The sequence below is a fragment of the Tachypleus tridentatus genome, chromosome 1 (assembly GCF_004210375.1).
Source record: "Tachypleus tridentatus isolate NWPU-2018 chromosome 1, ASM421037v1, whole genome shotgun sequence".
Classification (NCBI taxonomy): Eukaryota; Metazoa; Arthropoda; class Merostomata; order Xiphosura; family Limulidae; genus Tachypleus; species Tachypleus tridentatus.
Window position 1 is genome coordinate 70,613,217 of NC_134825.1, and position 13,782 is coordinate 70,626,998.

The following is a 13,782-nucleotide window of genomic DNA, read 5'->3' on the forward strand; positions in this document are numbered from 1 at the left end:
ACTTTTGCTGCATGTCATTTCACACTTTTACTACTTTACCTTTTAGTACTGGCCATAATGACACATAACCTGGAACCAGGACTGGAAAGACCAACTTCAGGTGACTGATGGTGGTTCTGGTACTTACCTGTTAGTCTTCCTGGCGGTTATGATCATTACCATTCTGCTACAGGAAGTCCTTTACAACTTTGTAGACTGGATGCCAACATCAGTTTTATGCAACTTTCTGTTTTTAATTGCTGTTTTGTTTTTACCTTCCTTTACTTTTACAAATTTCACTACATTTACTTTACTTTTACCTTTTTACTGGACATTTGGCTAATCATTATTATGATTTTGCTATGTCTTTTAACACTTTTCTTATTTTACCTTTTGATAATGGCTGTTATGACAAATAACCCAGAACCAGGACTGGTAAGGCCAACTTCAGGTGACTGACGGTGGTTCTTGTACTTACTTGTTAGTCTTCTTGGCAGGTTATGATCATCACCATTTTGCTAGAGAAAGTCCCTTACAACTTCTCTTACTCTGCTTTCTCTCTTCACATTGTAGACTAGGTGTCAACATTGATTTTATACTTTTTCTGTTTTTCAGTGATTTGTTTTACCTTCATTCTCTTTTATGTATTTTACTACATTTAATTTATTTGTACCTTTTTACTGGACGTTTGGCGCAGATAGCCTAGTTGCTTTGTGCCATAAAACACTAAATCAATCAATCAATTTAAAACCTTTATTGATAATTATATTACCTATTTCATTATAGTTTTATTATGCAAACCATTATTATGAACATGTCTAAAATTTTTGTTAAGCAACAAGCAATTCTTTAATTTCTGAAGTGTATATTGGAATATAAAAGGCAACATAATTATAGTTTGTAGCTTTAAACTGTTAGTTACAATTTCTTATAGCATAACACTTATGAAAAAGCTGAAAAATAATGCTAAGAATTCAGTTAAAGAAGAAAAGTAACAAACTTAGTGTTATAAGGTCATTTACTACCAGTATTTATAAGTCATTCTAGTATAACAGTGCAAAATAACTTTTTTCATATTGTGGTGTGTCACAATACTTAATGGATCACAACAGTTTTGTTTTTTTTCTTTTAATCCACAATCCAACAAATTGGACATGTCATAAAATTAATATTTGATCACAATGATTTTGTGCATCTTACAAAAGTTTCTGGATTTTATACTTGTTTGATATTTATAGAAAATAATCTCATGTTTTAGTGATTTAAACTGTTACCAAGGGACCAGGTAGCTAAGTGTTACTAATATTTGATAATAGGTCAAATTGAAGTAAATAGTCTTTGAAGACAGAACTTAAGGATGTCTCATTCTATTGGTATTAAAAGAGGTTCAAAAATCTCATATAAATGATATTGAATTTCATATGTCTTTATCCCTAATATTCTGTACATTTTACTACTTGAGTTTGCTGTGTTAAAAAGCAGCTTTTTAATTAAATGTTGTTACTGTTAAGTTATTCTTTACATGTTTGACTTTCAACACAACTTTCAGTACAATTATTCAAAATAATGGAATTATAAGTGAAAATAACTGAATACCACATCACTAATTTCATTACTAACCAATTCAAATAGACAGCTATTTTTAATTAGTTGTGTTTACTGCAGGAAAGAAAGTATCTTTCCATAGAAAAAGCAAGGCTTAGGAAGATGGCAATTGATTGGCTTGCTGGTCCAAAACCAGGTATTGTTTTTTTTATCTTTCAAGTGAAATAAGGAAATACATTGAAAATATTGAGCTTATATGCCATAAGAACATTAAGCTTTCAGTGTGAAATGCATATTTTCATGAATAATAGAGGAGAATGTCAAAAATATGTTAAGTACTTTTACAGAGCTATTTAGTATAAGAATGAGAGAAGAAATGTGTTTGAATACTAGAAGATGTAATGAAAACCAAATGTTAGTACTTGCACATCTTTTGATTAAAACAAACTCTTTAAAGACTAGTTTATTTAAGGTTTGAATTACTCGAACTGGTCATGATTTTGTAATGGCAGATGCGAGCACTATTGTAAAATAGAATATTTGAAAATAAAAATGTTGTGAAATGCATTATTTGAATTTTCTGGTTTTTCACAATTTATATAATTTGTATACATTTCCATACTTCTGGAATATTATGAATTAAGGAAAACATACAATGTATGTGAAACTAACTAAAGGTTATAGAGTCAGTATGGGTATTTGGATCTGTACGTATGGCAAACCACATAACACAAGATTATTAAAAATTGTTAATTTAAAATGGGGCAATAGGGATCTACTAACAATTACAGAAACAAGATAAGTAGCTTAAAGTGAAAATAGAATCACAAGCTTAAGGTTTGAGACATAGTGTTGACATTAAGTCAAGCTACAAATCTATTTTGATTCTCGTTAACATAACAGTTTTTTTAGACATGTTTTACAATAGAATTTTAGGGTGATTTTATTATTTTTATTTTACTTTAGGAAAGATTAAAACATTTTAAGAGTGGAGGTTGGGAGGAACTATTAGTGAAACTATTTTTAAGGTGATCTTATTATTATTTTTCCATTTTTAACATTAGAAAAACTTTCAAGAATAATTGGCTGCAGACAGTGAAAGGCAGTAGGAGCTTAAATGTTGTGGTTACAAGCATTCAACTCTGCACCCTTATTTGATTTTTCATGAGTGCCGACCAGTTTGTCATTCACATTTGGATTATGTCTGATAAATGGGATATCCCAATGCTTTTGGGTACTATTACTGTAGAAAACATTTGTTATAACTTTAAACGTTATGATTGAAAAATAGAAATGGAATTTCAAAATAATTTTAAGGCTTTATACACACACACACTTGCAAGTTTCATAGTTGTTTTTAAGTTGTAAAGCCATACATAATATATATACAATGCAAATATAAGACAATGTATCATAATACAATAGCATGTGTAGAGAAATAAGTATTTTTAATATTTCTCAGTTAGCCATAGTAATACTGGTCATGGCTTTGCTAGTGCTAGCCAGATATTCTCATAGTGACATTTTTCAAACTCTGCAAGGTTGAAAATGTGTTAACTAACAATTATGAATTTATTATATTAATATATCTTTCCCACTCCATATCTGATAGAATTTTGGTCATGACATTTCTATGACCATCTTTTACTGTGATGACCTGAAGACTAGTTTGCTGTTGCTGCACCATACTTTATCTAAAACTAAATATTTTCCAAATAAAAGATATACTACAAAATGTTTTATTCACTTTCACTGTCACATTTGCCATCTCCTGCTTGCACAATTCTTGCCACTTTCTTAAAGATGGCTACTCTGTTTGCAAATGTATAAACTTTTCATTTACACAGTATTGGCTATAATTTGATGCCTTCCATCACTGTGATTGCTGATCCAATGCTGGAAGCTGAGCTTTGTGCTATCTTTTAAACAATGGCTTTAATATTACTGTTGTGGGAAATAGCCTAGATGTGTTGATAACAAGAAACCCACATGAAATGAAAATGTAGTTAGAATGGCTGGTATGGGTATTAACACTTTTATGATAAACAAAGAACAATGTTTTGACCTTCCTTAACAAAAGAGAGGGTTTGCAACTGTCATTGTTAATACCCATACCAGCCATTCTGAGATACATTTGACAGCCTAAATGTCTGTATAATGTTGTAGACATTCATATAACATAGCTGAAATTGATTGTGCAGTGGTCAAAAGAAGCTGATTCTGTCAGCAGGGTTGTATCTAAAAGGGCAGGATCCATATACATAAGTAAATAGTATGCAAAGTCAATACAGTTGCAACATGATATTAATAATCATGACATGTAATGTCATGTCTGCCATATAAACATTTAATTACATCCATAGTCTATATGCAGCTATGTACTTGTGCATGTATTAGATTATTAGGTTCCATATAAACTACAGACTAGTTTAAAATGATTGGATATCATCTTCGATACAGCTGCTGTTATTTGCGAGTTAGTCAGGTAACTTTAAAAACTACCCTGTACAATGCATTTAGTAATATTGTCCAGGTTTAACTAAAGTATTCAAAACCATTTTTATTTTGTTGTAAGATAGCAAAACAGTATCAAATAATTATTAAGAAGAACAAGCTGACAACCCCTGTTATAAACGGTTGCTGTGGTTTGTGATTCAGGTGGAATATTTTGTTTTCCTACATGAAGAATTGTAGAAAGGGTGTTCTTAGCTGCTATTCCTATCATGTATGGTTACCATGCGTTAGTTAACCTCACCTGTGCTGACTACTTGTTTTGGGCTTTCTGAATGTGTAGATTTATATATCATCATAAACTAGCAAGTATTTATTAATTGAAGGATACTATTGTGACAGAGAGCTAGTTGAATTCTTAGGAAAGATAACAGTATCCAGTACTATTGTCAAGATGGATACATTAACAAAAAATTATGGTAGGGGCAATGAATGTTTGCTGTAATGACATTCTCTCTAATTCCACATCCATAAGCAGTAGAAATGCACTCCCATGATTTTTTATGCATGTGCAGAAAATCTTTGAGTCATGTGTTGCATGGTTTTTCATATGTACTCGTAATATACTTATACTGACTGTGTGACTGCCATGTACAATTGGATTTTTTCTCAGAAGTAAAGTAATGTTTATTAATTTTTGTTTTTCATAGTTACTCCAACATTTCTGGGAACAAAAATATTTAAAAAGTATGAACTCAATCGGCTTATTCCCTACATTGATTGGAAACCTTTTTTTGATGTATGGCAGCTTCGAGGAAAGTATCCGAACAGGGGCTATCCAAAAATCTTTAAAGATACTACAGTAGGTGGGTATCAAAACCAAATGTTAGGTGTGCCTTGTCTGTGCAAAAATATGTTGTCATTTTCCCAGTGAATAAATGTTCTGTGTTCAGTAGCACTTATTAATATTTGTTGAAAAATTGTCAAAACTAGTTATTTGTTTATTGATAGCATTTTATGTATTTGGGTAAATGTATTTGTACCAAGTATTTAATTAATGTGTATGCAGAAAAAAAATGTTGCTACTGGACAATATTTGGTATAAGACATGGGCTTTGGAAAATAATATGTTGTTATAGAGCATAAATGTAAAAGTATAAAATTTTTGATGAAGACATGGCCTTAACATGTTAAATGCTCTATTTTTCAAAGAACATTCACTCAAGTGTATGGTATACATGTTTTGAACTTAGTATGATTCTATACACTCTAATTTTCCCTATTTTTTTTACAAATTGCTAGTGCTTTATGTCGAAATGTTAACACATTTATGAAAACTGTTATTTATGTTCTGAAAATTATCTAGAAACTATGATAGAAGATTTTTTAATTAAAACTTTTTGACACTTGGCTTCACACTTGATACTTACATAAAATCCTTATTAATTATATTTTAGTAGGCCTGATAATAGAAATTCAGCTGAATAGTTTCAATGCAAGATGATTTTCATTTTAAGCATAAAAATACTTTTCTTCATCTTATAGTTTTCATAGCTCATTTGCATAACCTAAAGAATTTCCAAAATTAAGTTTTTAAGGTAAATTTTTACATTTCATTTTTTCTCTACCACATCACTAATTCTAGCAATTATCATGAACATACAATACATTGAAATTATTAAAATTAGGAAACAGAAAAAAGTAAATTCCTTTTTCTTTTTTTTTTTTTTTTTTTGTAGAGTATCTTTAAAGACCTTCTGTTGGTTATATTCATAATTTAAGGTATTTTCACATGTAATCAATTTTAATGTTTTATTTTCCTTTCTTGTCTGTTACAATTTATTATTCATCTAGACATAAGTAAATAATGTCCTCGGGGGGGGAATATTAAAATATCTCTAGCAGAGAAACATAATCCATCAGCAAAGTTATCATGCACTATGTAATAAATTAAGCCCGGTTTAATCTTTCAGTTACACATTTAACACATGAATAATATGTAGTTAACTAATATGTAAAAGCAGTACCTGAATATAATTTAACTGTATCTCTGACATGTGTAGGAAAGAAACAACTGTAAGTTGTAAGTAAACATGTACCCTGTGATGAAAATTGCATGCCAATTTCAAAGTGACCATTGTTGGACTATAGTGTAAAATGAGCTCTTTCTAATAACAATATATTTGTGCATATGACTTCTACATGTAGGCTTTTAAGCTCAAACAAATCTATTGAATGTGGGAGTGGCATCAGGAGTTAACAGAATTTACCACTTGTTTCAACTGCTTTTATCCTGAGAATTTTGAAGTTAGTAAGTGTGTCTAGACCTACAGAAACACAACTGGTATTATATTATTGAAAACATGAAGTACCAAAGTGAACTTTCATAGCTTGTAGGTCACCTGATAATACCTCTCATGTTTTAAGTAGTTTTTGTAAAGGTTTCTTTTGAAATAAAGAACTTAAAAAATCTTCAAATCCTAACATTCGTAGTAAAGATTCTGAATGTAAAACTGACTTAATGTTGAAAGGATTAACTTGACTGTTCTGAAGCCCAGATTTTTTGTATTTCAAGGGGAAGAAGCAAAACGACTCTTTGATGATGCTCAGAAAATGTTGAAGACTATTGTAGATCAAGGCCTTCTGGAAGCAAAAGGGGTTTTGGCATTTTATGCTGCAAGCAGTCATGGTGATGATATAGATTTGTATCCAGAAGATGCAATGCCACGTGGTAAACCAGTTGGCACATTGCATGGCCTTCGACAACAGGTTGAGACTATGTTTATATTCAAACATAAGGATTATAATATTTTAAGAGAGCATGACATCTTCAGTATTGAAAAAATAAAAATAAGCTATTGATTAACATTGAATTATCTCTTACGTTCACATTTTTTGCCTAGGTTTAAAAGATTTCATAAAAACTACATTAGAAAACTTATTTTACAACTGTTATGGAAGATAGATGTTATAAAAATCAATTCAATATTCACTGCTTCTCTAGCTATAAGTCAGATCAAGACCTAAACATCACATTCCAAAGTGTTTTGTATTTTTAGCTTCACTGTAATTTTTCTGTATATGTGATGAAGAAAAGAAATGGTGTCTAGTGAATAATTTGTATGTTTAAGGAAATATTTATGTTGAAACATTTCAACCATTTAGGCAGAGAAAGATTCAGCTGCTGATGATGAACCTTACTTGTGCATGTCTGATTTCATAGCCCCTGAGGACACAGGCATCAGTGACTTCCTTGGAATGTTTGCTCTTTCTGTGGGTTTTGGTTGTGAGGAGCTTTGCCAAAAGTATGTTTATTTAAACTGCCATTCTAGCAGTACTTTAGTTGTTTTAGTTATTTCGCTGGTCATTATAACTGTTATGAAAATTATGGAATTTATATCATGTAGAAGAAGTAGATTAATAACATTTTTTGATTTTGTACTCCATGAGAAACTTTCTCACCAGATATTTGACTCAAAAGTTAGATGTGGTTGTGTAATGTAAACACTGATAAATGTGGATCATTGCTGCATATTTGTGTATATGGCTAGCTGAATTAAGATTAAGGTTTTATACTAGATGTATAAATAAAACCTGAATAAATAAAAACAAGAAATATGTGTGGTAAATCAATCAAGTATTGGAATCAAGGACTGAAAGAATAATGTTCTAATAGTATTCTTATATATGGGTTAAATATGTTATATCAAAACAATTTTGAATATGCAAATTGGCAAGTCACATGGCAACAACATCCAAGGTATATGCTTGGTACCCAACAGCCTTATCATGGAGTTTTTCACAATGCAAATTACGCTGCAGAGCTATTGTTGAAATGAAACTTTGTTTCATTTAGTAGGAGAAACGTGTGCAACTTGAAGACTTTAATATGTCATGATATAAAATACTGTTTATTGTAGTTATTATTAATTTATTTTGTGAGTAAATATTCCATGATTGTTTAGTTTTTCATAACAGAATTAAAATGCAATTATTTTGAAGTAAATGTTATGACAAGTTTAGTTATGTAACTCAGAATTGTACATTGTTTACAAGTCACTGATGTTGAGCCCATCAAATATTGTGTGAAATTTATTGATGTTAAGGATATAGAGATTTTTAGAAGGCAAGTAGATGATTAAGTTATGAATAAATAAATAGTTTGAGAAAAACAGGAACAGCAAACAAACTGAGCAGACAAGAAAGTAAAGTCAGAGGAAGTAGAAGTTCGGCCAAAGAAAAGTTCAGTGTAAAGGTACCTGTCATAGGAGTGAAATGTCAAATGATTAATATGTTAAATAAACCTATAAAATACTAATTTCCTCAGAAACTAAGAAATGATTTGAATATTGTACAGACATAAATTGGCTCTAGTTATGTAGAATTGGAAGTTAACAACCAGTTATTCATGAACAGCAAAAATTATGTACATAATTTGTTCCATTTTATCTTTATTTCTATAGGTTTGAGGAAGAAATGGATGACTACAGTGTTATAATGGTTAAGGCTTTAGCAGACAGGTTAGCTGAGGTGAGTTTTACTATGCTGGTATTATACATATAACATAAGAAATGAACACTAATTTCATACTATAAAGTTAGTTGTTAAACTTCCCTTACTGAAACATTGTAGTTAGTCTTTAACTTATCTCTAATTTGCAAGACTCATTTATTGATGGCATAGGAGTACAGTGACACAGCACCAAGGATGAATATATTTGTGTGTTGGGGTATGCATATACGAGGGCTGTTCAAAAAATACGCGGACTGTTTGAATTGTGCGGCTCCAGTTGGTTCCAGGGGAATCCACTTGGTGTCGCTAGGTTTGCACAGATCAGCTGATTACGACGCCATTTCCCGATTGCAGATATCTTCATTTGTGTATTAGCTATGCAGTTTTAAGTGAAGTGCGATTTTTTCGTTTGGCGGATTTCAGAATGAATTACCTGAAGGAGCAACGACTCGCTGTGAAATTTTGTGTTTGGCCAAAAACACGGCTTACGGTGATGTTGCTATGAAGCGTACGGCATGTTTCAAGTGGCATGAACGTTTTAAGGATGGTCGACAGTCCATTGAAGATGATGAGCGTCCTAGACGTCCTTCCACGTCAACTGACGACCCACACGTCGACAAAATCAACACCCTGGTGCGGACAAATCGACGTCTGACTGTCAGGGAGCTTGCTGAAGAGTGTGGGATATCAGTTGGATCTTGTTACGAGATTTTGACCGAAAAATTGAAGATGCACTGCATTGCTGCAAAATTCAGCCCTCAGAACTCGTGAGTTTTTGGCCAAACACTCGATCACTGTTCTTCCCCACCCCCCTACTCACCTGACCTTGCTCCTTGCGACTTTTCTTGTTCCCCAAACTCAAAAGACCCTTGAAAGGAAGAAGATTTGAGACGATTCCCGAGATTAAAACAAATGCGACGGAGCTGGAGGACATTACAAAAGAAGCGTACCAGGACTGTTTCAACAAGTGGAAACACCTTTGGGATAAGTGTGTGAGTTGGGGAGGAGAGTACTTTGAAGGGGTCCCAGACCTGTAACTTCTAAATAAAGTACATTTTGTTTTATGACGTCAGTTCACATATTTTTTTAACAGACCTCGTAAACTTTGTTGAATATGTGTGTTGAAGCATGCAAAGTGCACTTTGTTGCTTGTGCGAATTGCAGTGTTCACAGACCTGCTGTTTTTCCAAGATACACACAAAAAAGTCAAGACATTCCATGCCTTCCTAGCACATCTACCTTGTCTTTCAAACAACATTGGTAATTATATTGGATTATTTATAACAAATAGAAAGGAAAGATTTTAATTTACTGAATTTTCTCAAACACTACTTCATTATGAGGATTTTTAATGAATTATTTAGCCAATGCTGCAGTGCTTATTATTGCCAAGATAACTTCAGTCAACTAACAGAGTTATTTTATTACACCTATTGGTTACTTAGAAAGCCAGTTAAATTATAGTTGTTTTGGGACATTGTATTTTTTGTGTGTTTTAATAGTTTTTTCTTGTAAAGTGCATATTTGAAATAAATAAAAATTACTATGTATTACCAATAAGTGGGGTTAAGGTTTACCAAGACTAAAAACAAAAACTTGAAGTACAAGAGTCCACATGTCAATACTAAATTCATTTTTACTATGTGTACATTGTACTTATAGTTGTAAATAATTACATCATAAAACTTAGAAACTTGTTAGGTTAGATGAGGAAACTAAATATAAAAAATATACTAAAATTAGTGTACACTAGTTGAGTACACTTTTTTTATTATGTAATTAACAGTTTTGACTATACCTGGTTTAGGTTTTTATTTTTGGTCCTATGTACTATACCTCCCATTGAAGATTATTTTAATTTTATCAACTAAGTGCACTAATGATGACTGCTAAATATAACAACATTGTGTTTTAAATTTCAGTGTAAAAGTTACTAGTGAATTAACTATAGCTACATATTTAGTGTTGTCAAATCTTCTATTAAGTGCAAAGCTAAACTACAGGACAGTTTTCTGACACCCTTGCTACAGTAAGGTATCTGTAAAAAAGTTTTTTAATGAATGAAATGTTTAAATTAGGTATAATTAATAGTTTATTATAGATTTTCTTTTCTAGTTGCTTGATTAATTGAAGGCTGTTTTGTTTCTAGGCTTATGCAGAGGAACTGCATGAAAGAGTGAGAAAAGAGTTTTGGGGTTACTGTTCTGAAGAACATTTAGACTCCCAAGAATTACATAAAATTAAATACCAGGTAGATTTCATAAGTGTTTGCATTTCATAAGTGGATAACCAGAAAAATAAACAGAATTATTAATTTTAAAAATTTATTTAAGTGAGTAGTCTGACATAACAACTATATTTTTGTGATTGTTTATCAGATATGATTAATAACTTTTTCAGTTGGAAGTTTAATAAGGAATACGATATAGTATGATTGACTTGAAACTATTGTGAAAATGTATTTCATTTGATATATATCTCTTTAGCATTTTAAATGTGGATGTTTCAAAATGTTACAACAAAAACCTGAATGTTTCTTTTAATTGTAACAAATAAAAATAAATTTTATGGAAGCTAATTATTTTGATAAAAAGATAATGTAGAAAAAGTTCTACAAAGTAAAACTAAATGCATGTAATGGAAAATTACAAATATTTTAGTATCTTGATGAAACTTTTGTGCAGTACAATTATTCTTAACTTTAAATAACAGTAATTTTGTATAACATTTGATGATTACCAGTTTCCTTATTCTTATTCTTAGGGAATTCGGCCTGCTCCTGGATACCCCACTCAGCCTGACCACACTGAAAAATTGACAATGTGGAAGCTAATGGATGTTGAGAAAGAAGCAGGAATTAAATTAACAGAATCTTTAGCCATGCATCCTGCAGCATCTGTATCAGGATTATACTTTTCTCACCCTAGGGCTGCGTATTTTGCTACAGGAAAACTTGCCAAGGATCAGGTATTGATTCATTTCAATATTTTTTTTTAAGACAAGAAAAACTATCCTTAATTTTCAACACTTGAAATAGTTTTATTATTTTTACAATTTTATGAGTTACTTTTATTTTTTAATCTTAAATTTAAACTACAGTCAGTAACTATAGGTTATTACTTTAGTAATTAATAAAAATAAAATTATTTTACACCCCCAGATTGAAGACTACGCCAAACGAAAAGGTGCATCTGTTGTAGAAGTCATAAAATGGCTGTCACCTGTTTTGGCCTATGATCCTGAGTTAGAGTAGATAATACAAGTATCTATACAATTTTCTTATTAGTATTATACAGTTGTTTATGAAGGTTCTGTTTATTTGAGTAGCAGTCATTTGTAAATGTATTTTATTGTATATTTTAATCACATTTGATGATTATGGGCATTTGAAGTTGCTACAAGTTTTCATTACATTATTTTACTTGATTTAATCATTTTATTTACTTTATACAATTCTTAGTATTTAAATAAACAGAGTAAACAACAAGTTTAATATCATAGAATTTTATTATATTCACACATGCTCAAAACAATGAATATCTAATGAGACACTTGGCAAAAAGTGTTTTTAATCTTTACTACTACTATGTAGTAACATCTATTAAGAAAAATTGTTAACAATATTAAGTGCTCATGATGTCTTTTAGAAGATGTTTATATTATTATACATTTAATTCAAATAATTTGTATTGCATAAGAAAAGACTGTTATTAGTTTCTCAAGAAAACCAAAGTGTATGTTACTGTGAATTCTATTGGTGCAACCCATGAGGGAAAGAAAATACCTATTACTTAGGTTGAACAGCAACTAGCAAAAATTGAAAATAAGATTACACATATTTGATTTGTAGAAACCTACATATTTTTATGTTAGCAACTTTCACTGATATACTTGAATACAGATGTAAAACAAAAAAAAATGTCTTATTTAAAAAAAGGAAAAAAAAATCACCTTTTCTTGAGACGTGAAACATTCCAAGAAATTTATATTTTACTATTACTTTTTTTATATGTATTTTGACACATATTAATGATTGTTAATGGAAATGAAGTACTTAACCGACTAAGGAAGAACAACTGTGAAAACCAAGTTTAACTAAGGTGTTAAGTAGAATAACTAGAGATGTTTCCACTGTAGTGTATTATAAAATTAGTATTATTAGTAGTAATAGCTCTTCTTCATTGGGTACGAAGATACAAAAGTGCCAACTTATGTGTTGATATGTGTATATGATCTTGTTTATATATGACTATACTGTTCTAAAGTTTGTACAGCATAGCTGTTCATACCTTTGGATGTGTAAAAAAACATCAATTAAAAAAGATGCTTCATGTGTTGATACATTGCAATTGGCACTCTAGTATCTAACTGTTTAATGTTAGCATACGTAATAGAATGTTTTCAAGCTTTAAAACACTAGCAAATGGATATTGCATAATAATTCTTTATTTTATATCAAAATTAAAAATGATTCAAGCAGTAACAAATCTACAGTCAAAAATATTTGATGTGGCTGTCACCATCAATGGTAATTCATCTTGATTTCAATATAATGGTGCTTTGTACTTATCTGCACAGGCATATTTCACAAGGTTGGCTTTCACTGTAATAGCTTTAGCAACCAGAAACTTTCTTATATGATCAGTTAATTTTGCACCTTCTTTACTCAAAATCCTTGATCCAACATTTGAATGTTAGTTGATGTCTTTTAAAATGTCAACTACTGTTAACATTTGTTTAGATTTACATTCTTGGACTAAGCAGCATACTAGTTAATTGATCATCACAATTGTTTAGTTGATATTTCATAATGAATACTAAATAATGAGATCAATATATTTTTGTCACCACAGATAATGTTTGTTGAAGTAACCATTATCCAATTACAAAGTAACAAAAAATTATTTTTATATATTTTCACAGCATCGATTTTAAGTGTTAACAACTTAATTTACTCTCTTAAAAAATTTACAAATTGTAATACTTTTGTATACAACTACATTTTTGTATTGAAATAAGTTTGTGAAAAGAAAAAATAAATTTTGTAATCATGTTTATTATTGCTTTGAGGTTCCACTCTGTTACAATTTATTTTAAAATATGCATTCTATATATTTTGTTATTCAAGATTACCTAAGCTTCAAGGATTATGTATATTTCTAGTTATTTTCAACCAGGTAGTCAGTTGTAAAGTTTTTGGTAGTTTGCCTACTCAAACTTGGTCATAAGGAACTTTTGCACCTAAAGTTTCAATTGTTACTGCTATACATAAGCTTTACTTTTCCCAGTACCCCT

General features: G+C 30.5%; 1 protein-coding gene across 1 annotated transcript in view; it reads left to right on the top strand.

Moving 5' to 3' along the window:
• The window catches only part of LOC143251713 (methionine synthase-like), a 60,825-nt gene extending 47,280 nt beyond the window's left edge, over window positions 1-13,545 (top strand). Inside the window, exons 27-34 of the mRNA XM_076502959.1 lie at window positions 1,645-1,720; window positions 4,686-4,841; window positions 6,551-6,744; window positions 7,141-7,280; window positions 8,439-8,505; window positions 10,637-10,738; window positions 11,251-11,454; window positions 11,648-13,545. Of these exons, the coding sequence (XP_076359074.1) occupies window positions 1,645-1,720; window positions 4,686-4,841; window positions 6,551-6,744; window positions 7,141-7,280; window positions 8,439-8,505; window positions 10,637-10,738; window positions 11,251-11,454; window positions 11,648-11,740 (1,032 nt within the window). The 3' untranslated portion in view covers window positions 11,741-13,545. The remainder of the gene's footprint in view (window positions 1-1,644; window positions 1,721-4,685; window positions 4,842-6,550; window positions 6,745-7,140; window positions 7,281-8,438; window positions 8,506-10,636; window positions 10,739-11,250; window positions 11,455-11,647) is intronic.
• Window positions 13,546-13,782: the final 237 nt, after the last annotated feature.